Below are 27,018 nucleotides of genomic sequence, written 5' to 3' on the forward strand. Positions count from 1 at the left end.
GGATTTCCCTCGGGCATCACACTTTGATACTTTCAGAGAGTATATTGCAAGTGTTGCTGGCTGCTAATCCTTTTCAAGAGGATCAAATTTAAAGCTGAGGGCTTCAGATAAAAAAGGCAAAATTAATTCTGCAGAAAGATGTAGCAAAGCTACAAACAAAAACATTTTTGAACACAAAGCTACTGTGCTCTCTCTCTCTAAGACTGCACTAAGACCTCTATCATCAGGTCAAGGCAGTCCTGGCTGCCTTATAATAGGTTTTCTGTTAGAGTTCAAGATGGAATGTCAGAATTGAAGATGAATGACATCTTCCTCAATCCTTTACTTACGTCTTACTGATGCTTCCATTTCCTCGTAGATAATTCACAAAAAATTAACTGATACTGGGATGTATCTCGAAGTATTAACAGCAATACTGAATATGATTCAGTGCAGGAAGACGGTTCTTAGGTATTCTCGACTGGACTCTCTGAGACCTATCAGTGAAAGTAATCAGTACATACTTTTTCCTCCATATTACAGAAAGCTGGCCCATTCCAATTACCAGGAGACCTTCTTTAGATCACTGTTACTGCACATACATTATGTTCATTTATTCTGCTTTCCCGCTACTATCTTGTTGATGTGTGTCAGCTACTCCGAAACATAGTGAACTGGTCTTCCACATTAAACAAAGGAGGTATTGTATACAATGCAGGCGGTAGCTTTGTCCTCAAGACCAAGGTCGCAACTCAGTTCCTCTTAAATGCTTACTTCTGTCATTCACTTCAACAGTCTTTTGATATCAACTCAGTCTTGACTATGATGCCTGCTTTAAGTCACTGTCAATGACTCTTCATTTATCTAACTACAGGGATTCACATTTTTTTCATTGATTATAAGATTCATGGCCGACATCAATAATTTAGGAATAAGTAAAACACAGCTTAACATTCAGTTGTTATCTCGAGGCCTGAAAAGAAATTAAGTGAAATGGTTTAGAGTGCCACAGCACAGGATTTTATGAAGCCAAACCATGTTGTGATATTTTAATGTTATGACCCCATTCTCCTGTTTGTTCACAGTATTCCTCTTCTTCTATGTAGCTAATCCGCTTTTAAATTCATTTATGAACTTTGCTTCAAGAGCAGTTGATAACAAAGAATCCCACATTCTAACCACAGATTGTGTAAAAATATTTTTATCTACAATTCCTTTAACTTAACTTACCTTAACTTTGAAAATAAGCAATTGGTTAAGGTAATAGTTACTGGTTGAAATAATAGATTGAATAATAAACCAGAGAATGATCTTTAAACTAATGTATCTGAAGTTGATTGGGCTCCCCCATGAGTGTGCAATCCTGCACAGTCAATTATCCTCTCTGAATTCTACCCAGGTGATTCAATCTGCCAAGGAATAGGAACTGGTCCCCATGTGTCACCTAGGATTCGCAATAAATTTTTCCCTCGGGAATACTTAATTTTCTTAAGGATACAGTCTTCTGATCCAAGAACTTTGAAATGGTCACTTTTCTAATGTACGAATGCAATTCGTTTTATATGTATTTTAGTTTGAGACAAGAGTTGTATTATCAATGTTTTATGTTAAAATATAATACATGCCTGTAGTATTAAATTAAATGTAAATCCACAAGGGATCAGAAGGGCTAATACTCAGCACGGCGGTGCAGTGCTTAGCACTTCTGCCCCACGGCGCCGAGGTCCCAGGTTCGATCCCGTTCTGGGACACTGTCCGTGTGGAGTTTGCGCATTCTCCCCATGTTTGGGTGGGTTTCGCCTCCATAACCCAAAGATGTGCAGGGTAGGTGGATTGTCCATGCTAAACTGCCCTTAATTGAAAAAATGAATTGGGTACTCTAAATTTATACATACAAAAGGAAGGGCTAATATTATCAATCCTTGGAATATTCTGCATGGGAGAAACAAGAGCTCACCTATCTCCAAGAATATTCTGAGCAGGAACTTGCGAATCACTGAACACTGACACAGTCCATCAGGTCAATATCAGTGAAGGTAGGGCCTGGAGACTTCCAGTCATCAAGGTTGTCTGTGCTATCCTGGACAGGATTGGCTGCAATAAAGAACACACATGATAATCAAGTGGCTGAAAATGAATGTCCATGAACTACTATTGCTTTAACTAACCAGTTAACAATGTGAGATGTTTGGCGGGATTCTATCTTTCCGCCATTTGTCATTGGATTTCCCATTGAAACCATCCCATGTCACTGGGAATCCCGGGGGCGGGGGTGCGCTGCCATTGGGAAAAGCGAATCGCAATGACCTGAGAATTCCGACTGGTATTGTGGTAGAAGCCGCGAGCAGTAAGAAAGGAGCATGTTGTTTTCATATTGATATAAAAGGGATAGATAATTAAAGAGACTCCAATATATATGGACATGCTATCTACACTCTCCCGCCTTCTTTGTCATGCTCCATTCAGGTGATGCACATGAAAACTCTTTCCCAACGTGTATTGTATTAAAGACACTGGCATTGTGCTCATGGTAAGGAGGTCTCCCACCTCCCCCCCCCCCCCCCCCCCCCTCACCTACCAGGGTTGCTAATGGCACACAGTTATCCAATCTGTGTGACTGACGGGTGAGGCTTCACACTGGGGGCCTGTGTTATGCCAGCTCTATCTATTGTACAAAAGCTTTGATGGATTAGAAATTTGATACTATAACTTCACTGACAAAATGGTATCCTACTGCTAGGCTGCCTGAACCCCCGCACCTTGATAGCTCCCCATCCTAAGCTCCAAGCCCCAGTGGACTCAGCGAGCTGATCATTTTCCCGCCTTTCACAACTATCAAGTTGCAGCAGATTTCCCATGAAGTGCCCACAGCCGCCTGAGGCTCATCATTGAGGTCCACACCTGATAATGACAAGGCCTCGAGCTGGCGACAATGGACAGGCAGTGAGCCTGCTCCACCCATTATTTGTCAATTATCCCCCATAAAAGTACAATTGCATACCATATATTCACCTGGCAAACAAGCACCGGTGATCAGCATCCATTTTATCAGCAAAATATTAAAAATCAAATCAAATCACACAGCCCTGAAATTCTGAAGAGGCTTTACTTTTTTTAATTCTTTCAGCAGGTTTAGTATGGTTGGCAAGGCCAGCATTCATTCCTCATCCACAATCGCCATTGAATAACTTGCTTGCAGAGGCAATTAAGACATAACTACATTGCTCTCAAACCGGGTTGAAAATTCAGCAGCTTCAACAATGGGTGGGGAATCTGCTTGACCAGATTTTTGCAAAAACAATCAGCTCAAAATTACCACACGGGCTTTGGCAATTAAGCCATCAACTGGCAAATTGAACTGGTGTGGAGGTGCTGACCTACATTCACATATCTTATTCACTAGTCCCTTACTCCAGTCACATTGAGCAACAAAATGCTGGGGATTTGGCAGGAGCGGGAATCGCACTGCGCCGGTCATAGAACATAGAACATAGAACATAGAACGATACAGCGCAGTACAGGCCCTTCGGCCCTCGATGTTGCACCGACATGGAAAAAAAATCTAAAGGCCATCTAACCTACACTATGCCCTTATCATCCATATGCTTATCCAATAAATTTTTAAATGCCCTCAATGTTGGCGAGTTCACTACTGTTGCAGGTAGGGCATTCCACGGCCTCACCACTCTTTGCGTAAAAAACCCACCTCTGACCTCTGTCCTATATCTATTACCCCTCAATTTAAGGCTATGTCCCCTCGTGCTAGCCACCTCCATCCGCGGGAGAAGGCTCTCGCTGTCCACCCTATCTAACCCTCTGATCATTTTGTATGCCTCTATTAAGTCACCTCTTAACCTTCTTCTCTCTAACGAAAACAACCTCAAGTCCATCAGCCTTTCCTCATAAGATTTTCCCTCCATACCAGGCAACATCCTGGTAAATCTCCTCTGCACCTGTTCCAAAGCTTCCACGTCCTTCCTATAATGAGGCGACCAGAACTGTACGCAATACTCCAAATGCGGCCGTACTAGAGTTTTGTACAACTGCAACATGACCTCATGGCTCCGGAACTCAATCCCTCTACCAATAAAAGCCAACACACCATAGGCCTTCTTCACAACCCTATCAACCTGGGTGGCAACTTTCAGGGATCTATGTACATGGACACCGAGATCCCTCTGCTCAGCCACACTGCCAAGAATTTTACCATTAGCCAAATATTCCACATTTCTGTTATTCTTTCCAAAGTGAATCACCTCACACTTCTCCACATTAAACTCCATTTGCCACCTCTCAGCCCAGCTCTGCAGCTTATCTATGTCCCTCTGTAACCTGCAACATCCTTCCGCACTGTCTACAACTCCACCGACTTTAGTGTCGTCTGCAAATTTACTCACCCATCCTTCTGCGCCCTCCTCTAGGTCATTTATAAAAATGACAAACAGCAACGGCCCCAGAACAGATCCTTGTGGTACGCCACTCGTAACTGAACTCCATTCTGAACATTTCCCATCAACTACCACTCTCTGTCTTCTTTCAACTAGCCAATTTCTGATCCACATCTCTAAATCACCCTCAATCCCCAGCCTTTGTATTTTTTGCAATAGCCGACCATGGGGAACCTTATCAAACGCTTTACTGAAATCCATATACACCACATCAACTGCTCTACCCTCGTCTACCTGTTCAGTCACCTTCTCAAAGAACTCGATAAGGTTTGTGAGGCATGACCTACCCTTCACAAAACCATGCTGACTATCCCTAATCATATTATTCCTATCTAGATGATTATAAATCGTATCTTTTATAATCCTCTCCAAGACTTTACCCACCACAGACGTTAGGCTCACCGGCCTATAGTTACCGGGGTTATCTCTACTCCCCTTCTTGAACAAAGGGACCGGTCAGCGGCCATTAGCAGCGCACCCCCCCCCCCACGATTCTCCGGCCCGCGATGGGCCGAGTGGCCATCCGTTTTCGGCGGGTCTCGCTGGCATATGTTGTGACAGGTACTTACCAGCTGGACCTGGCTCCGCGGGCAGCCTCCAGGGTCCTCAGGGAGGCACAGGGTTCTCTGGCCCTGGGGCCCATGGTGGCCTGGCCCGCAATCGGAGCCCACCGATCCGCAGGCGGGCCTGTGCCGTGGGGGCACTCTATTCCTCCGCGCCAGCCACTGTAACGGTCCGCGATGGCTGGCGTGGAGATGAACTCCCCCCCCCCCCCCCCTGCATGCGCTGGGATGACGCCAGCACACACTGGCGCTCCCGCACATGTGCTAACTCGCGCCGGCCGGCGGAGGCCCTTCGGCGCCGGTTGCCGTGGCACCAAACCCTTTCCCCGCTGGCTGGCGCAGCGCAAACCACTCCGGTGCCAGCCTAGCCCCTGAAGGTGCGGAGGATTCCGCACCTTCGGGGCGTCCCAACCCCGGAGTGTTTCACACCACTACTTCGCGCCGGGGTTGCCCGCCCCGCCAGTTTCCGAAGAATCCCACCCAATATGCTTGAGGAGACAGGATATTGTTCCGCAACTGGACTGAATGGTTCTGGGATTGCTGCTCAAATGAGGGTCTCCTGGACTAAGTTGTTCCTCAACTAGATCTGGTCTTTCCACATTATTGTTCATCCACTTTCCTTCATGAAACAATCTCTTGTCTGTCCTTAAAACATAAACCTAAGAATTGAATAATCTCAATGATGTGGAGATGCCGGCGTTGGACTGGGGTGAGCACAGTGAGAAGTCTTACAACACCGGGTTAAAGTCCAACATGTTTGTTTCAAACACTAGCTTTTGGAGCACTGCTCCTTACTCAGGTGAATCAGGAAGGAGCAGTGCTCCGAAAGCTAGTGTTTGAAACAAACATGTTGGACTTTAACCTGGTGAATAATCTCATGCAGCGCTTCAGCAATTTGGTCCACTGAACACATTTGTTACTATCGGTGAACTGTAGGTGCCAGTTCTCACACCCAGAGACATCTTGCTGATCCAAGGACATCAGTAAGATTCATCCTTGTCCATATTCTCACCATAAAGGGCGAGAATCCTTGGCCTCCCCGTGGCGTGTTCCTCAATGGCAGGAGGCAGCAGGATCTTCTAATCCCGCTCTGTCATTGGGATTTCCCATTGAATTCACCTCATGCCGCCGCAAAACCCGTGGAGGGGGAGCATCGTTAGCTGGACATGAAGATCCCGCCAGTGTGAGCAGCCAGAGGGTCTCGCCCAAAATCTCTTGTATTGATTTGTATAACACTCAGGTTTGGCTCAGGTATAAATATTAAGTACACTGAATAATGTTCACCTCTTTATTTCTTTTATTTTCCTCTTTATTTGAGCTTTTGTTTGAGTTTTTAAATATATCATCAATTTCCATATCTGGACCCAACAGCAACAACTTATATTTACGAGCACCTTCAATGTACTAAAATGTCCTAAGGCGTTGTACAGATACATTGTAAAATAATGTATGACACCAAGCCATATATGGGAATATCAGATCAGGTGACCAGAGCTTGGTCAAATGCTTTTAAGGAGTGTCTCAAAGGAGGAAAGCATGGTAGAGGGGCCAACCCATGCCCTTACACACACAATGCCATCTCACCCAGATTAAATTAAGATTTATCCATAACGATACATCAAAACAATACATAACGATACATCAAAAAAATCCTGTGCAAGCCTTCAGGCCCATGAAGTGCAAAGAGAAAATATCAATAAATAAGGAAAACTATGGGCAGCACGGTGGCGCAGTGGTTTAGCATTGCTGCCTCACGGCGCCAAGGTCTCAGGTTCGATTATGGCTCTAGGTCACTGTCCCTGTGGAGTTTGCACATTCTCCCCGTAAATTTTTTAAAAATTTATTTAAAAAAAATTAAGGAAAACAAAAGAACTTGAGTTGCCTTGATTTGTTGGATACCTTGCACGTTAAATTCAACTTCGGCAAGAGCAACACGGTGTCACAATGGTTAGCACTGCTGCCTCACAGCACCAGGGACCCGGGTTCGGTACCGACCTTGGGCGTCTGTGTGGATATTCACCCCGTGTCTGTGTGGATTTCCTCCGAGTGCACCGATTTCCTTCCACAGTCCAAAGATGTGAAGGTTAGGTGGATTGGCTGTGCTAAACAGCCCCTTAGTGTCCAAAAGGTTAGATGGGGTTATGGGGATAGGTTGGGGGTGTGGGCCGAGGTGGGGTACTGCTCTTTCCAACGGTTGGTGCAGATCTGATGGGCCGAATTGCCTCCTTCTGCACTGTAGTAATTCTGTGGGTACAAAACTGATACCAACCTTGGGCGACTGTGGAGTTTGAACATTCTTCCCACAGTCCAACGATGTGCAGGTTAGGTGGATTGGCCATGTTAATGAGCAGGGATCTGCAGGTCAGGTTCTCGGTTGCAGGGAAAGGGCAGGGTGGACGGGGGAGTGTAATTGGGGAGAATGTTCATTTGACGGGTCAGTGCAGACTTGATAGATTTTAATGGAAAGGAAAATCAAATATATGGGTGGTCGATCTGGTGTATGATGCTTTTACCCGACCTTCACTCCCCACTAAAGTTGAAATTCATCTCCTTGCATCTCAGGGGATGTCAGGTGTCAAACTACTGAAAATGTAAATGACCTCTTAATTATAAATGTCTTTTAAATATGGTAACCTTTTTTGTCAAAATACTTTAAGATTTCTGAAACTACCTTGAGGAGGGTTTCCTTGTAACAGTGCATGAAATGGAAACCAAATGTAAAGTTCACTGTAGTTCTCTACAGCCAAAGTACATCTATTACAAAATGCTACCTTTAAATTCTCAGACCAGGAGTGCGACATGCCTGAAATACTTGTACAGGTCTCAGACAAAACAAACCGAGTATCTTTCAGCAAGCCAAGAGAATGCGATGCAATTTCATCCAGAGTCTGCAAACACCGCATCTGTAAAGGAGTCTCTCAGATCATATTCTTTGCTGAGACATGCAATGCTTGTCACTAAGGCCAAAATGAAAGCTTATAATTGGGGTTACAACATGGAACAACTGTCAGCAGTTTTCAACCAAACAATGTTAACATTGGTTCAAAAGGTCAGTATCATGCCATTCTGACATAATTCTACCCTTACACTGGGTGACTATGGGCACACATGTGTAGTCTTAGAATCCCATTGCTGGCTTTGTATTTCTGTAAAGGAACCAGGTTAAGGACATTATTCAATATCTTCTACCTATGCATCTAAATAGCACTAACATGCCATTGCACAGAACAATTCGCTACAATTTGAAGCTTTGTTGCCAAAGAGTGCTCATAAATTTGGTCCTGCTCCAATTTTTGGTACAGGATAGAGACAGAACTCACCTATACAAAATGATGATATGGTAACTACTTTTCACAGTTTAAGAAAACTATACAAATAATCAAAGATATGTGAGGAATAGTTGCTAGACTCTAATCTTATGGATGCATTCATGTCCAATCTGACGCAATTCTGAAGACGATCTGAATTCTGACAATACACTTTCAAAACATTTCTGTCATGGAATGTTTTCCATTTCTCATAGATTTAATGCACAATGTGAATATCAGTAACTTTGAAGCGATTACATTCAGCACAATATTGCAGAATTGAACAATGTATTTGAATTGGTTTTATTTTTTATTCAGCCATGGTGCGTGCCACTGTCAAGACCAGCATTTATTGCCCATACCCAATTGCCCTTGAGAGGGTGGTGTTGCACCACACTTTCAAGTCCAAATAATTGCAAGTTTTATTTCCTTTATAACTTAAATCCCTCCTCTGCCTCGCAGTGACTCATGCTAGGTGTGCTAATTCATGATGCCTTCTGTGCTTTGATACTTTGACTAATTTGCAAGTCTTTCCAGTGGGCGTCAGCAGTCTACCCCGCTGCTCCTTAGCTAACTTCACACATACAACATTTCGCATTCTCAGCACAATTTTCAAACCGCCATGGAGGTGAGGTCGGGTTTTGCAAGTAGTGCTCCTGGATGTTGTGTCAGTCTTCTGAAATGCGCGTCAAATTTCCAAATAAGGGAAGAGTATGGGATATGGCGGCTCACTCGTTTCCAATTAACTGACCGTTAAGCTCATTGAAGGGCTTGATGGAGGCCTGGAGGCAGCCAGAAGGAGATTTTCAAAGCAGTGAAGGGAAAGAGCAAATGATCTAATGCATGTTAGTGTATACCTGCCGGGAGTACTGCAGAGAGTAAGATCATAGGAAATAGTAACAGGGCTAGGCCATTCAGCCCCTCGAGATTGTGGACTTAACTCCCTTTCCTGCCTGCCCCCTATTTACCTTGTTGATCAAAATTCATATTAAATTAAATATTTATTAAATATTTAAATTAAATAATTATTAAATGCAATTAAAATATTGGGAAACAAGGGTTATTGAAATAGAGGTGTTCAGGCACAATGTTGTTTTTGCTTGAGTGGGGCAGATCAAATACCTGGTAATGAATTGTTTGGTCAGCTGTAAGAACTGGGAGGCTGTTGGCCCTCTGCCCTCATGCCCGCTCCAGCCTGCAATACAACAGCAAGCCCAGTCATGGCTGCCGTCTGCCTTTGAGTATTGGACTCCTGAGCCAGTTTCCACCTCCAGGCAGCGCCTGGCACCGCTAATTAGAGTTTGGCTCTGGCCCAATTAGGGGCTTTGCATATTAAAATAGCTTTGCATCAATGACATAGACTGACACAGGGCTGGAACCTGGAAATGTTCTGGGTGGCAGGTTCCAGTCCTAGATGAAAATCCAGCCCACTGAGCAGGATCAATCTACATTTCACACACTGGGCGCGATTCTCCGCTGCCCACGACGGGTCGGAGAATAGCGGGAGGGCCTTCCCGACATTTTTCCTGACCTCCCGCTATTCTCCCCCCCCACGGCCGCCCCACGACACGAATCTCTGCTCGCCGTTTTTTTTACGGCGAACAGCGATTCTCCCCTAGCCGATGGGCCGAGTTCCCAGGTCTTTACAGCCGTTTTCACGAACGCAAACACACCTGCTCTCACCGTTCGTGAAAACGGCCGCAAAGTGCCGTTCATGCTGAAATAGATTCAGACACCAAAACATAATCACGTGGCGTTTTATGAGCACATAAATGTGTGGTAGGTTCCACAGTGCAGATGTGTCATTCAACAAGATCCAGATGCCCCGTCGTCCTCAAGTACTGACACTTGTGGATTCCCACCTGTACCTGCACCATGCAGTTGAATCAGCCCGACACCATGGAGATCATGCCCTCAATCATGGACGTCATGAGCTGAACCATGGTTCGGACATCCTCTGCCATGGAGTCATGACCTGCACCAAGGTCTCCACTACGGAAGCCACCCTCGCAGTCTTTGCCTCATTGTGTAGGAGTGACAGCACCATCTCCTCAAACAGAATTCAGCCTTCCTGTCTGATGGGGGATACTGTCATCCCTTCCTGATGCTCGCACCTCTGCCTTTGCAGCTCCGTCAGCTCTGGGATAACCAGACCCAGAGGCATTTCATCGGCCGGGGATTCAGCTGAATCCTGGGCTCTGGCATCCCTCTGAGAACCGGATCCCTGGGATGTTCCTTCCTCTTCCTGCTGTGGATCATCAATTCTGAGGTGCTCACCAGTGAGTGCCCTAGACGTCTGTCTACCTGTTAATCCCACCAAAGTGTGAGTATCTGTGCTGGTAGTGAGTGCGGGTGACCGCTGTGATGCCTCTTTGATGCTGGTCTCCAAGATGTCTCCCTCGGAGCAGCTCAGGTCTGTGGTCTCTGGAGGGCGCGAGGATGGTCCAGGCTGGGCGATTAATTGACCTTCAAGGAAAGGGAGGTGGCATTGGTACATCGCAGCAGCAGATTGATAGAGAAAGTCAACTCACTTGAGGCATACACTATGACTGTGTGTCTTGAGATTTCTCACTTTTTCTTGTGGCCCCCACCTCACCCTCTGCACAGGTGCAGCCCTGCTCCTCACCAGGCAGTTCAAGGGCTCTCTCCTCAAAGGGTGTTAGGGATCTCAGATTGGGCATGACTCCAGCAGGCTGTGCCCGCTCATGCCGGTTGAGCTTGAATTTATCCTGCAATGAGACAGACGGGGAGAGTGTAAATGGGAGTCCGACTAGGCCAGAAGGTGATGAAGTCTGGCATGAGTGGGACTTGAGTAGGAGCAGGGATATGAGGAACCGATTATCTCCTGGTGGGAACCTGGAGACTGGGGGTGGGGGTGAGGGCACCACGATAAGTGTTGGGAATCTGTGAGGTGGCTGGATGAGAGATCACCATGAAGGTGTGAAGGGTGTCTGAATGGATGCAATGGTATACATCAGAAGGCAGACTTACCCTGACTGAGCAAAGAAGGTCATTCATCTGCTCCTGGCACTGTTGGCCCGTCCTCTTACAGAGCTGGCACTCCTTATGCAGTGAGTGGCTCCCAGGGCGGGTTTGGTGACCTTGCTTGCTGGATATCTGGCTGATAGCGGATAGAAGATGTGACACCTCTGCTCCACACCATCCAGAAATTTGGTGAGGGCTCCCTCTGTAAAATGTGGTGCTGTCTTCCTGGCAGCCATCCCCCGACTGGAGGTGTTTAATTGGAGTGCCCCACTGATTGCAGAAATTAAGTTTTCCCGGGGCGAGCCAACCAGTTGAAAGCCACCACAAGCATGGCGTGAATCCCGGGGAAAAAAAAAATGTTAATGAGGCTAAATATACGGTGAGTTTTCCCATCACCGGTGCTAACGAGATGTTCCCCAGTTTTCTCACCAGGACTGACACTTTGAAAAAAAAATGGGAAAAAATAACTAAATTCTGGAACACAGCAGGTCAGGCAGCCTCAGTGGAGAGAGGATCAGATTTAACGTTGCGGGTCAGTGACATTTCTGAGATGAAAGACTATCAGATTTTAAAACTGCAGTTTGGATGAAAGGTTATTGAGCTGAAACCTGAACTCTGTTTCTCTTTCCACAGCTACTGCCTGACCTGCTGAGAACAAATTATTTCTCAATATCTGTACATGGTGTCATTTTCTTCTGCACAGATATTTGACCCATTAATAATCAACAAAATGTGCTTTCAAGTTGTAAACTGGCTGCGTGACCTATAGGGTATTTGGCAGTGCTGGAGCAGGTGCTCTTTGTAGGAAGCTATGGTACCTGGCTATAAAAACCTGGGAGGTAATGGATAAGGAGCCCTTCATGTTCGAGGCATGTTTCTGAAGTCAGGTCAAATACAACAGGTTTTGGATCATCTCTCAGAGTCTGTTGTAACTCTCAGTTAGGTTGACTCAATCATTTTTGCTTTATAACTGCTGTCCATCTATCATTAGCAATAATGGAGCAATCAGTCATTTTTTACACCAGATTAATTGTTAAAACACAGTACAATAGGAGAAACAAGGGTTAGCTTAAAGGAAAATAGTTGCTGCCTGCACCGCGTTCACAGCACGCCCTCCAGCACTAATTGCACTAAAGGTTAGGTCACAAGATTAGTTGAAAAAATTCTTTCAACTCTCTCTTCCATGGTCAGTTTTCAACCATAGATTTATCTTGGCCCTTGGAATAAACTGTGATCTAAGTGTAACTCAAGATCAATGTGAGTACAGGCAATTTTCACAGCTCTTAATGGTTGAAGGAATCACCAGGCTACACTTCACAAGCTGGAATAAACCACTTTAAACAAAACCTCATTGCAGAGGTCAGAAGCTACTTGCAGCTGCTTTGGGGAATTGGGCAATGGCTGTTTCTGGTCATTCTAAATGGGGAGAAGGTTAAACCTAAAAGGAATGTGGCTATCAATTGTACTGGCACTTACATGAAACTGGGGTCCAGGGTCCCCAGGAATGTTGGTATCAACTTTAGAGACAAAATTGTAACTGGGTGGCAGCAGGAATGCTTTTGGATTTCACACGACCATTATATTGTTGTTCAATAAGATAGATTATTGAATTATGTGGAATTAAATAGAATTTACAGTGCAGAAACAGAATATTTGGTTTAACTGGTCCATGTCCTAGTTTATGTTTCACACCAGCCTCCTCCTACCTTTGTTCATCTAACCCTTCATATAAATTCTTCATTATTAAAACTGAACAGAGTTTTAAACTGTTTTATTGATTAGAATAATTTCAAAGTAGATAACTAAAGGATGATAAAAACTGTCCTGAGTTATTTTTAATTCAGTATCAAATATAAAAGCATCTGTAAATCTTAGAAAATTAGGAAACCAGAGATTTAAAATTTTGTTCACTTTTTCTGTTTATTCAGTGAAGTGATGCGATTGTACTCTTGTTCTATTTGATATCTTTAGAATAGAAGTCCCACTGTATGGTGCTAATGCAAAATCAGATAATCTACTCTACCAAAGTTGAAAGCACCTTCAATTGTCCTAACATAAGCTCTCTTCTCTCTCTACAGATGTTGTCAGACTTGCTGAGATTGTCCAGTATTTTCTGTTTTTGTTTCAGATTCCAGCATCAGCATTAATTTGCTTCTATTCAATTGTCCTTGAATGTTTTTTGAATTTTAAGGGCAACATGGAGAGCAAATTCAGTAACACCTCACAACTACCATTACCAGCCTGTGCTCAAATGGGGAGGTCATCATAATGTAGGTGATGCATTGTAAAAGTCCACACAGATTAGGGCCTCAGAGCTCATGGTTGACGTTTGGTGGGGACTTCAGGTAGGAAGATCGCAGACCTTAGGAGTGCTGTTGAAGTGGGAGTGGTTATACGAGGTTGGGGCCAAAGCTCAGGCTGAAGGGAGATCAGCAAGGTGCTGGAGCAAAGTTGGAGATCTCTGATCAGGAGCAGCAGTGATTCTAGTAAGCACTTAATACTTTTTATTTACATCGTCTCTAGAAAGGAAAATTCAATCCTGAGTCCAGTGGCAGGCAAGAAGTTCGATATGATTCCCATTGGACAGCAGGGTGACTGAACATGTGCAATCTTCCGCTGGCCAGATAAATAATTATGCACCCGTGAGGAACTTGGTGAAACTTGTGCTGGGGCAGGCAGGAAGTTGTTCACCCTGCCGTTACCTCATGGGGTTAAAAGTGATGTTGACATAGTTAAAAGGCATCTCGACAGGCATTCACTCAATATAGGCTTGAAGCTCCGCATTACTCCTCCAGAGTGCTTGCAGCCGCAGCTCATACTGGGGAAGCTGGCCGTTGTGAGCAACCATATCCTGGGACATACATGGGCACCTCCAGCATTGCATTTTGCTCATCTGTAGATAAGAGCACCACTGGTCAGGCCAATGCTCGCCGTTACGGTGGTCCATGTTCGCTAGCATCTTCACTGTCGAGAAGCCCTGTTGCCTCCAGCTGTTCAGGCCCCTGCTCCTCATAGCCCTGTGTCAACGAGAAATGGGTGTGCCTTTTCCTTACCTGGATGAGAGCCATTACCAAGGCATGGTTACCTGCAGCCTATATCATCAACATCTCAGTGGATGTGCGCATGAGTTAAAGTGATCCATTGAGTGAGAATCTCCAATAGAGGTTCCCCATTATCTCAAACCAGAATGCCCTCCACCTGGCCTCCATCTATACATGGCATCCTTACCCCAACCCATCCAGATGAAGGACACCCTGGAGGGCCAGGGATGGGTGTTCCTCTCATTCATACATGACTGAGTATGGAGACATTGCCATGTGACCAGAGTGATGACAGTCGTGTGCAAGAAGCCTCCCTCTGACACTACTCCGCTTGTCTCACTACCGTGAAGATCCTATAGAGAGACCTGGCAGCATAGAAAGACTAACCCCATAATCCCTTGTTAGCCAGAACCATGCACCCATGGAGATCGGAGTTGAAAGTTGTCCACAAGCCGTGACCCTTGGAGGCATTCTAACTTCCTCCCTCTCTTCATCCCTGACTGCAGCTCCAGTCCTTGCTGGGATCTGAATGTTATGAGGCCCATGAATCGGTAAAAAACCTGCTTCAATACAGTTTTCACCATAGAGCGGAGAACACAACTGACCAAGGTTGGCATCCAGTTACCTCACAATTATTAGGGTGTCCCATTAGTCGGCCACTTGTATTGACCTTGAATTCCCCCCACTCTTTTCCCACTCTGACGGATCTGAATGGCTGAGTGACTGTGTGGTCAAGGTTATTTAGTGAGCACGTCCATTACAGGTTTCCCGCTATCCCAAAGCCAGCAGGCTTTTGAAAAATGGCATGGATCACCTTTCAAACTTGCTCCACCACCTTCCACAGTGTTTTGCACAGGAGCAGTGGGAGAGTCTACATCTGGAGTGAGACACAGCCAGAGTGAATGTGGGTGTCGGGAGTTTGAAACACAGTGGGAATTCGGCGCAGAGCGTGAAGAAGTGATTTTTACTTTTCCCCCTTGCTTTGTAACTTTTCACAGCTTCAGTGAGTCGTCTTGCCCTGCTGAGCAGCTGAGGCTACAAGGGAGAGTGCTGATTGGTCAGGAACGGGTAAGGTCAGTAAATCTTTACAACTTTTATTACTTATTGTTTGAAAATACTTTTTGTAGTTTAGAATCTGTAAGGGCAACAATTGGTAGTGACGATGACCAGGAAAGAAGGGCCATAGAGAATTGGATATAATCTAATATCAAGCATCTTCCAACGGTTTAATTTAAAGGGGTAAGTAATGGCAGGGGAAATCAAAGCCGTGGTTTGCTCCTCCTGCTCCAGGTAGGCAGCTGGGATCATTTCCAGTGTCCTGGACAACGTGTGTGCAGGAAGTGTCTCCAGCTACAGCTTCTGGAAGCTGGAGCGGTGGCTGGGGACACTGTGGAGCATCTGCAAGATGCAGAGTATCATGGATAGCACGTACAGAGAGGTTGTCACACCACAGGCTCAGACTCCACAGGCAGCAGGCAGGAAATGGGTGACCACAAGGCAGAGCAAGAGAGTTAGACAGGCAGTGCAGGGGTCTCCTGTGGCCATACCCTGCAAAATCGATGTACTTCTTTGGATAGTGTTGACAGCGATGACCTCTCAGGGGAAAGCAGCAACAGTGTGGTAAACCACTGAACATACAACATGTATTATGGTACACTGCCATTGTACTCCAGTTACTATGGTAAATCCTGGCCTGCAGGCTCCACCCAGCAGGCTCTGTTTAAAAGTGTACGCTCTCCTGCACTGGCCCCACTCTTGGGTCCAGCTGCCGGAGGCTTTACATCTAGCATAATAAAGCCACAATAGTTCACCATTCGTCTCATGGTCATTGATAGGACATCAATTTATTGTACTAGAATTTTGAAGATGAGTGTCTTACTCAAGCCAGATCGCCTGGAACTGAACCCATATGCAACCGACGCCACAGCGACTTTCGAGCACTGGCTAGTCTGCTTCGAAGGATATCTCGGAACATCCACTGAAGTCATCTCAGACCCACAGAAGCTCCAACTACTCTACGCACGGGTGAGCCCACATGTCTTCCTCCTCATTCGGGATGCTCCCACCTATACGGAGGCAATAGAACTACTGAAAGGACAGTATGTCAGGACTGTAAATCAGGTGTTCGCCAGGCACCTTCTGGCCACGAGATGTCAACTCCCCGGGGAGTTTCAGGACGAATGCCTTGCGGCTACTTGGCAGAAACTGTATTTGCCAGGCGGTGTCGGCAGTCCAACACACGGAGCTCCTGATCAGGGATGCCTGTGTCACGGGCATTAAGTCCAACTACATCCGCTAGCGCTTATTAGAAGGGGGTACACTCGGCCTCACAGAGACAGTACAGCTCGCGAACTCCTTAGAAGTGGCCTCCCGCAACCTGGAGTCCTACACCTCATGGGCATCAAGGGCACCGCCATCATCCCACCCGGGTGCACTGCACGCCTGTGCCGCGCGGGAGCCAGCTAACTCCAGAGGCCCCAAATGCTACTTTTGTGGCCAGAACAAGCACCCAGACAACGTTGCCCAGCGCGGAGCGCGACCTGCAACTAGTGTGGCAAGAAGGGCCACTTTGTCACCATTTGCCAGGCTCGATTGGTCGCTGCCGTTTCTAGGCCCAGCACCACTACCGCAACATCCCCCATGTGCGATCCAAGGGCGCCGCATTTTTCACCACCGCCCGCCGTGGGTGCCGCCATCTTCGGCGCCATCTTGGAACGCACCCTAGGACCCCTGCTCGCCTGACCGTACGCTGGCCGCCGATACCTCCGCCCCCGCCGACCGGCCCTCTCACCACTTCCCGCAGCTCACCTCCATCACCCTCGACCAGTCTCGGCCTCGCAACCTCGTGACCGCCGCAATGACCGTTCGGATCAACGGGCACGAGACGACCTGCCTCTTCGATTCCGGGAGCACGGAGAGTTTCATACACCCAGCTTTGGTAAGGCGCTGCTCCATCCCGGTTCTCCCCGTGACCCAGAAAATCTCCCTGGCCTCCGGATCCCATTCCGTACAGATCCGGGGGTATTGTGACGTGACCCTCTCGGTACAGGGCGTAGAGTACAGTAGCTTCAGACTTTACGTCCTCCCCTATCTCTGCGCTGCCTTGTTACTGGGTCTCGATTTCCAATGCCACCACCAGAGCCTCACCCTAAAGTTTGGCGGACCCCTGCCTCCCCTCACCGTCTTCAACCACATCAAGGTGGGCATTGCCTAAGCCACGATGCACGCAGTCGACGAGTCACTCCCATTTCAGGTGGAGAGCGATGCATTGGACGTGGCTCTGGCCGCCACCCTCAACCAGGCGGGCAGACCCGTGTCTTTCTTCTCCCATACCCTCCATGCCTCCGAAACTCGGCACTCCTCTGTCGAAAAGGAAGTCCAAGCCATTATGGAAGCTGTGCGACATTGGAGGCATTACCTGACCGGCAGGCGATTCACTCTCCTCACTGACTAACGGTCGGTTGCCTACATGTTTAGTTACACACATCGGGGCAAGATTAAGAATGACAAGATCTTGATGATGAATATTGAGCTCTCCACCTATACCTACGAGATCTTGTATCGCCCTGGCCAGCTCAATGAGTCCCCAGATGCCCTATCCCGCAGTACATGTGTCAGTGCACAAGTAGACCGACTTCGGGCTCTCCACAACGACCTGTGTCACCCGGGGGTTACCCGGTTCTTCCACTTTATCAAGGCCCGCAACCTGCCTTATTCCATTGAGGAGGTCAGGACCGTGACCAGTGGGTGGAACATTCCAAATAAAATGAATATACTAATCGCTCAAATCGATATAAACGGATATGATATAATCAGGATTACGGAGACGTGATTGCAGAGTGACCACGGACGGGAACTGAACATCCAGGGACACTCAGTATTGAGGAAGGACAGGCAAAAAGGAAAAGACAGTGGAGTGGCAGTACTGGTTAAAGAGGAGAGTAACACAATAGCGAGGAAGGATTTTACCTTCGACAATGTGGAATCCGCATGGGTCGAGCTGAGAAACACAAGGGGCAAAAAACATTACTGGGCCCCCAAATGGCCTTAAACAGAAAATTAGAGATGCATGTGATAAAGGGAACAATTGTAATTATGGGTGATTTTAATCTGCATATAGTATGGGCAAATCAAATTCAACACGATGCCATAGAGGAGGAATTGCTGGAGTGTACACAGGATGGTTTTCTGAACCAATACGTTGAGGAACCAACTAGAGAAGAGGCCATCCTAGACTGGGTACTGTGTAATGAGAACAGAATCATTGGCAATCTAGTTGTGCGGAGACCCCTTGAGGATGAACAACCATAATAGGATAGAATTTTTCAACAAGAGCGACGTATTTGATTCTGAGACTAGGGCCCTGAATCTTAATAAACTATGCTGACATGAGGCACGAGTTGGCTATCGATTAGGAAACATTACCTAATGGGATGACTGTGAATAGGCAATGGCAAACATTCAAGGTGTGCAAAGGAAACTTGAACAATTGTTTAATCCTGCCTGGAACAGAAGTAAAATGGGAAAGGTGGCATATCTGTGGCTTACAAGGGAAATTCGAGATAGTATTCGATCCAAGGAAGAAGCTTATAAATTGGCCAAGAAAATAACAGGTTTGAGGATCAAAATCAGTTTAGAATTCAGTAAAGAAGGACCAAGGTATTTATTAAGAAGGGGTAAGCTTGCAGGTAACACAAAAATAGACAGTAGAAGTTTCTATAGGTACGTGAAGAGAAAAAGATTCCTGAAGACAAATGGAGGTCCCTTATTGTCAGAAACAGGGGAATTTATAATGAGGGACAAAGAAATAGCTGAGAAACTAAATACATACTTTGGTCTGTCTTCACAAATGAGGACACAAATAAAAAAAACAGAAATATTGGGGAACACAGAGTTTAAAGAGAGGGAGGAACTGAAGGAGATCAATATTAACAGAGAAATGGTGTTGGGAAATTGATGGGATTGAAGGCAGATAAATCCCCTTCCCAGAGTACTTAAGGGAGTGGCTCGTGAAAATAGTGGATGCATTGGTGGTCAACTTCCAGGATTCTATAGACTCTGGAACAGTTCCTACAGATTGGTGAGGATCTAATGTAATTCCACTATTTAAAGAGGGAGGTAGAGAAAAAATAGTGAATTATAGATCAGTAAACCTGATGTCGGTCGTGGGTAAAATTCTAGAATCCATGATCTTACTAATAGATGCTCTCATTAAACACTCACTTAGAGGATCAAAAACAGAGAAGACTTGGTTCTGTAGACAGAACGGTGTGTTCCCTCAGACATTGCTGCTGCAAACTGTGTGCTGTTGTGGCAACGCATGGAACCCTGTTCCTTTAGGTGCTGCAGCATGGCAACCACCACAGCAGCATTTTATTTCCTCCCAGAGATGGACTCGAGTGTAAAGTGTTACGAGTGCTCAATCGAATAGAGTTAATCCTGGCTGAGAATAATGATATGGGATCACAGTAAGGTATAAACACAATTTTCCCCAGCTTCCCCTAGTTCTTTTGCCAATCAATTCATATTGGTTTTCTTTAGTTTCTGATCCTCTTGCCAGTGGGATTAATTCATCTTTATTTAATTCATCAAAATCCCGCAAACTTTGTAAAAACTAAAACATCCTTTCGTTGTCCAGGCAACATGCCATAGGAACTAAACAAAAACTCATTTAGAATACTGGGTTCAGTTTTATTCACTATACAGAAAATATATTTGCATTAGAAATGGCACAGAAAAGTAAAAATAAGACTGATCCCAAATGGAAGAGGCATGATGTATGAGGAAAGATGATTGAGGCTTAAGCTTTAGCGTCTGGAAAGAAGGTCATAAAGTGAAACTTCGGGGCGGCACAGTGGTGCAGTGGTTAGCACTGCTGCCTCACGGGGCCAAAGATCTGGATTCGATCCCAGCCCCGGGTCACTGTCCGTGTGGAGTTTGCACATCCTCCCCGTGTCTGCGTGGGTCTCACCCCCACAACCGAAAGATGTGCCGGGTAGGTGGATTGGCCACACTAAATTGCCCCTTAAAGAAAAAGAGAAACTTCAAAGTAAATAAAAGATTAAAGGATGCAGTTAAGGCAAAACCTGAACATTGCCACTTAAGGCTGGAAAATAGAACCAAGAAAATAGGACAGAAATGGAAATAGTGAAAAGTAGATATAAAAACAGATATTGTGAAAAACGCTAACAAAGAGGGGGAAATGTTTGGGATAATCCATCAAACAAGGTCATGGAGCCAAAAAAAATGCATTGATTCAGAATATAACTAGATGCCGTGATGGGAGGATTAATGTACAAGAAGGATGATGATTGAAAAACTGAAGAGTCTTTCCTCATTCTTGACTGTTGCTATGTTCAAATGCTTCTCTTTAGTTACTGTTATCACAAGGAGCAGTGGGTCTGCCTTCCCAGCTCAGGGCTCACATCATGTGAAGCACTGCATAAAGCTTTCCAAGACAGCCAGGTGAGGTGATGACAGGATGGCATTCTTAAACAATCTGTGAATTCTCTCAGACAGCAGCTGCTCTTCACCCCTGGATAGGAGCTTGACTGATTTTAAAAAAAAACACCCTTCTAAAAGTAAATTCAAAATTGCTTATAGCTTAGTTATGAAAGAAATGGACGTGGGAGGGTAAAGGATTATTAAATAGGCCGTGGTTGTCATTCCTGCATTCTCATTGCAAGATAACATTTAACATTATACATGTGGCAGAACACTAGAATTGCACAGGGTTGCATAGTATGGGGCACAGAAACAAGCCATTCTGCCCAAGCTTTTCACATTGGTGTTTAGAAATTGAGAAACATATCTAACCAGAGAACGGTTAGAATGTGGAACTTGCTACCACATGGAGGTGCTTGAAGCAAATACCTGGAATATAGATGCATTTAAGGGAAGGCTAGAAAATACAAATGAGAGAGAAGGGAATTGAGGTTTATGCTGACCCCCCTTTCCTTCACACCAGCCTCCACATTCAAAGGATCATCCTCCGTCATTTCTGCCAACTCCTGCATGATGCCACCGTGGAACACCTTGCCTCAATCTGCAAGCATGAGCCCCAACCTTCCTGTCACTTGTCATTGTAACTCGGCATCTTATCCTCATTCACATTTCCCTCTTTGGCTGTTGCAATAAAGCCCAACACAAACTGGAGGAGCAGCATCCCATCTGCCCATTAGTCATGTTAGAGCCCACGGGTCTCAACTTTGAGTTCAACAACTTTAGACCAGGACCAATTCCTCCACCTTGAGCCCCTTTTTTTAATCCAAAATGTTTTTTGTCCCAAAGCAACCCCAACCTCTCCCTCCCGTCCTCCTCCTACCCTTTGGGCCATCTGTCATCTGTTCTTTAGTTTTGCTTTGACTGAGCATTGACCTTTGTTTTCCTATTAACACATTCTGCTGCCTTACTACTTTGCTATGATCAGCACCTTCTATAGACCTTCACACTGTCATTAACACGTGTTCTGTCTCGTGCCACACACATCTTTGTTGCGGTCTCTCGGCACAGATACGAAGATGATGCACCAACATCGAGGTTTGTGCCTGCCTGCCAGCTGGAGGATATAAATGAATGCAAGTGGATCTTAATGACCACCCTTTCTCTCACACCCTGAAACCCATTTGCTAAATGCTACTGCTTGCCCTTGGAACCACCTGCCAATCTCTGGACTCTCAAACTGCCCACCAACGAGCTGCTAATATTTGGAATTGGCAGCTAACCGGAGGTATGTAGACGAGGCCCAGGAGTTACAATAAGTTTTGCGTTTCACACTTGCTCCATGCCCACCAGCCTGAAAAGTAGTTTGGGATTAAAATACATTCCTTTGTCTCGGATGCATTTCTGCCGTTGGGCATTTCAAAGGTTGTATTGATAGAAGAGTCTTATCGCTGAGAAATATTTAGCTTCAAATGACAGCAAGTGATTCATCAAATTGAATATGATTAGTGTATGATGAGGCTTACGTGCTTTAATGACACCTTCAAAGCAAAAGGTGCCCATGTAAGGGTGTGAAGCCAATCACCTAACAACTTCCAGTAATTGAATTAAAATTGACTCACTTAACACGGGGAAGGAAGCAAGTTATGGAGCAGGAAAAAGAATGAAGAAGATGAAATTGGAGGCAATTGCATCATTAACAATAAGAAAGAAAATATAGCAATAGCTCCCAAATATAAAAAATTGCAGATTTACGTATCACCTGCATTGAACTGTAAAACAAATACTGTTGAGAAAAACATCACTCTGATTTCTTGTGCAATGTAAATGAAAATGCAGCAATTTTGAATATATCTATGATTTTACATGGCAATCAGAAAAATGGTTCCCCTAATATGGCCATTGATGCAGCAGAGAAAAGTTAAGACAACTCCAAGCCAAAATATCAATCCTGAGTGAATTAAGGAAAATTTGGAGCCTTTTCCTTCTATAATGGTAAATAAGATTGGTGAGTTAGAGGCATAGATTGCCATGTGAAAATAATGTTGTTATAATAACAGAGACCTGGCTCAAAGGCAGGACTGGTTGTTAAATATTCCTGGATAAGAGGTGTTTAGGAATGAAGGAAAGGAAGAAAATTAAGAGGATTGGTGGTATTGCTTAAGGAGAGCATTGCAGTTCTGTAGAAAGATGCTTCAGAAGGGTCAAGGGCAGAATAGACTTGGGTAGAACTAAGGAATAAAAAAAGTACAATTGCATTGCTCAGTGTAAGTTATAGACCATCAAAATGTAAGCGAACAAATTTACAAGGAAGTTACAGAGGTGTAAAAATTATGGAATAATTTTAGTGGCCGACTTTACTAACACTACTGCTCCACAATGCCGGGGAACCGGGTTCAGTTCCAGCCTCGGTGACTGTCTATATGGAGTTTGCACTTTCTCCCCTTGTCTGCCTGGGTTTTGTTCGGGTGCTCTGGTTTCCTCCCACAGTCCAAAGATGTGCATGTTAGATGGTTTGGCCATGATAAATTGCCCCTTAGTGTCCAAAATGTTAGGTGGGGTTACTGGGTTATGGGGATAGGGTGGGGGCCTGACCCTAGGTAAGATGCTGTTTCAGAGGGTCGGTGCATTCCCAAAGGGCCAAATGGCCTCCTTCTGCACTGTAGGGATTCTATGATCAATTATCTGAATATAGACTGGGACAGTCATAGTATAATGGGTAGAGAGGGGGAAGTATTTCTATAATGTGTTCAGGAAAGTTTTAAACAGCATGATGATCTCATTTCAATGAGATAGGCACTGCTTAATCTGGTTCTTGGCAATGGGGTGGATCAAGACCAAGTGGGTCAAATGTCAGTCGGAGAATATTTAGAGGTGAGTGATCAGTGCACCATAAGGTTTAGGTTGGCAATGGAAAATGGCAAAGAACAAGCCAGAGTAGGAACAATTAACCAGGGGGCAGCTAACCCGGGCTATGCATGGAGACAGTGAGCACAACTAACATCTTATCAAGGATGAAGATGATGCCCAGTACATGGTGAAACAGCAGGTAATTCAGACACTGGAAGGGTTTCAAATGGAAAAGAAGGAGGTATTGAATAAACTGCCTGTACTTAAAAACTGATAAGCAAACAGATTGGATGAGATGCAGCCATGGATACTGAGGGAAAAGAGAGTGAAAATTGCAGAGGCATTGGCCAGAACTTTGCAATGTTCCTGAGGAATGATGTCAGAGGACTGGAAGATTACAAACATTACATGCTTGTTCAAAAAAGTGCGTAAAGATAAGCACTGCAACAAGATGGGCCAATCGGTTTAACTTTGGTTATCGGTAAAACTTCTAGGAACAATGGGCTGTGACAAAATTAATACTCAAAAGAACAAATGTGGGTTTATTAAAGAAAGCAGGATGGCTTTCTTAAGGGAAAATCCTGTACGTTGCCGGAGTTATTTGAAGAGGTAATGGAGAGGGTTGATGAGGGCAATGCTGTTGATATAGTGCCACAAAACAGACTTGTGAATAAGGTTACAGTTCATGGAATAAAAAGGACAGTAGCAACATGGACATGGCTGAGTGACAGGATAAAGAGAGTAGTGGTTAACGGTTGTTTTCCGGGCGGGGAGAAGGTTTAGAGTTCTCCATTGGTCAGGGTTGGAATCCTTGCATTTCCTGATACATATAACCTCCTGGACCATGGGGGCACAAGTTAAAAGTTTGTGAATGGTATGAAACTTGGAAGCATTGTAAACTGTGAGGAGGACGGTGTAAACTTGAAAAGATCATTGACAGGCTGGTGGAATGCAAGGACAAGCGGCAGATGAAGTTCAACATGGAGAATGTGAAGTGCTTCATTTTGGTAGGAAAAACATGGAGAGACGTGATAAAGTTAAGTGTACAATTCTAAAGTGGGTGCAGGAGCCGAGGGACTTGGGTGCATATGTACATAAGCAACTGAAGGTGGTCAGACAGGCTGAGAACGTGGCTAATAAAGCATAATAGGGGTGGGATTCTCCGAGCCCCACGCCGGGCCGGAGAATCGGAGCAACCACGCCACGCCGCCCCGATGCCGGCACGCGATTCTCTGAGGAGTGGAGAATTGGCGCCATTTGTGCCAGCACGTTTGGAGAGGCGCCGGGCCGGGCCGCTGTCTGGAGAGGCGCTGGGTCGCCGATTCTCCGGCCTTGATGGGCCGAGCAGCCACGTGGAAACTGCAGAGTCCCGCTGCCCACACCTGCTTGCAGCCGGTGGGAACTCTGCGCGCAGGGTCGGGTGGCGGCCTGTGGGGAGGGGGGAGGCTCCTTTACCGGGGGGCCTCCGATGGGGTCTGGCCCATGATCAGGGCCCACCGATCAGTGGGCCGGCCTCTCCAGCCCTGGCCCTATTTAGTTACGCAGCCGGCCCCTGAACCCCCGCACCATGTTGTGTTGGGGCCGGTGCGTTGAGGAAGTTCCCCGCGCATGCGCTGGTTGGCGGGGCGCCACTGCGCATGCGCGGGTTGACAGCCAGTTGGCACCGGGAAGGGAGGCTGGAGCGGCATGAACGGCTCCAGCGCCATGCAGGGGGCCAGAATCGGTAGTGCCCGCGCCCGTTTCGCGCCATCGTGAAACGCGACGGTGTTTACGACGGCGAGGGCACTCTGCCTCCATTTCGGAGATTGACGCCCAATATCTTCGGATTTATTAATAGGGGCACAGGATAGAAGAGCAATGAGGTTATGTTGAACTTACATATGACTCTACTTTGACCTCAGCTGGAGTATTGTGTCCAGTTCTGGGCTCCGAACCTTAGGAACGATGTGAAGGCATTGGAGAGGTTCATATAATGGTTCCAGGGATGAGGAACTTCAGTTATGAAGAGAGATTGGAGAAATTAAGACTGTTTTCCTTGGAGAAAAAAAGGCTGAGAGGAGATTGATAGAGGTATTTAAAATCATCAGGGGTCTGGACAGAGTAGATAGGGAAAATCAATTCCCACTCACGAAAAGATTGAGAATGTGAGGGCGTGGATTTAAGGTAATTGGCAAAAGAAGCAAAAGCGATACGAGAAAAAACATTTACACCGCGAGTGGTTAAGGTCTGGAATGTGCAGCTTGAGAGTGTGATGGAGGCAGGTTCAATCGAGACATTCAAAAAGGAATTAGACTGTTATCTGAAAAAGAAGAATGTGCACTGTTACGGGGAGGAGGGAGAATGACATTAAGGGAATTGCTTTTTCAGAAATCTAGTGTAGACAGGATGGGTCGACTGGCACTATAACAATTCTGTGACAATTCCTTCATGATGGTTACACATTTAACTGTTTGTTATCTCTTCTCCTGCAGAAACTCGAATCGTACAGTATTGAGAAGCAGAAATTCAGATGTAACTCATTGAGAGCTCTTTGAGTGCAGTATGTATCTTGTGTAGATTGTAAAAGGTCAGTACTGTGTTATTCATAAAACTGTGGTGGCTCAAGACATATACTGGGGGCTTCCAATGGTTAACAAAGGGGTTTATTGATGAAAGGCAATGGCTTATAAGTAACAGGCACAGAAAACAACACAACAGGTCTTAACACTTTGGCTCCCTGGTCCCAGGGCCCCGTGCAAACTCCCCATTGGTCCGGGTTCGTGCCTCCTGCGCAATTGGCCCAGATCTGGTCATGTGGTCCATCGAGCCCACCCCCTTAAAGGACCATGCTACCACAAAAACAAACTCTTGCAGCAACAAACAGAAAATCAGTGATTTGTGAAACTTTCTTCCTTCGTACTCGCTGTTAAAACATCTCCTATAATTCAGTCCAGACTAAGTTTTAAGATAAAGTTACCATAGTCCCAGATGATCATAGGCTGCTTTCCCCTTTGAGGGAGAGAGCTGACTGGTGGCGATTTAACCTGAGGATCACCGTACCTCAGGAGAGGGGCAAGAACGAAAGAGAAAATGCTGGAAAATCTCAGCAAGTCTGGCAGCATCTGTAGGGAGAGAAATGAGCTAATGTTTTGGGTCCGATGACTTTGAGTAATCGGACTCGAAACGTTAACTCATTTCTCTCCCGACAGATGCTGCCAGACATGCTGAGATTTTCCAGCATTTTCTCTTTTGTTTTAGATTCCAGCATCAGCAGTAATTTGCTTTATATAGGAGAGGGGCAAGGTTGAGAAGGCAAGGCCTTCATCAATAACTCCTCTCTGATAAAATGAAACCAATTTTATGAGAAAGGCAATATACTTGTTACTATGGTTATCGCTCTGAGCAAACCTACTTTCATAAATGG

The 27,018-nt window shown here is 45.6% G+C and overlaps 1 protein-coding gene across 1 annotated transcript in view; it reads right to left on the reverse strand.

The window, feature by feature from the left end:
- Window positions 1–27,018, reverse strand: part of LOC119963183 — a 269,346-nt gene that overhangs the window by 78,035 nt on the left and 164,293 nt on the right. The window contains exon 6 of the mRNA XM_038791915.1: window positions 1,937–2,073. Within this exon, the coding sequence (XP_038647843.1) occupies window positions 1,973–2,073 (101 nt within the window). The 3' untranslated portion in view covers window positions 1,937–1,972. The remainder of the gene's footprint in view (window positions 1–1,936; window positions 2,074–27,018) is intronic.

Source organism: Scyliorhinus canicula, chromosome 3, assembly GCF_902713615.1.
Source record: "Scyliorhinus canicula chromosome 3, sScyCan1.1, whole genome shotgun sequence".
Taxonomy (NCBI): Eukaryota; Metazoa; Chordata; class Chondrichthyes; order Carcharhiniformes; family Scyliorhinidae; genus Scyliorhinus; species Scyliorhinus canicula.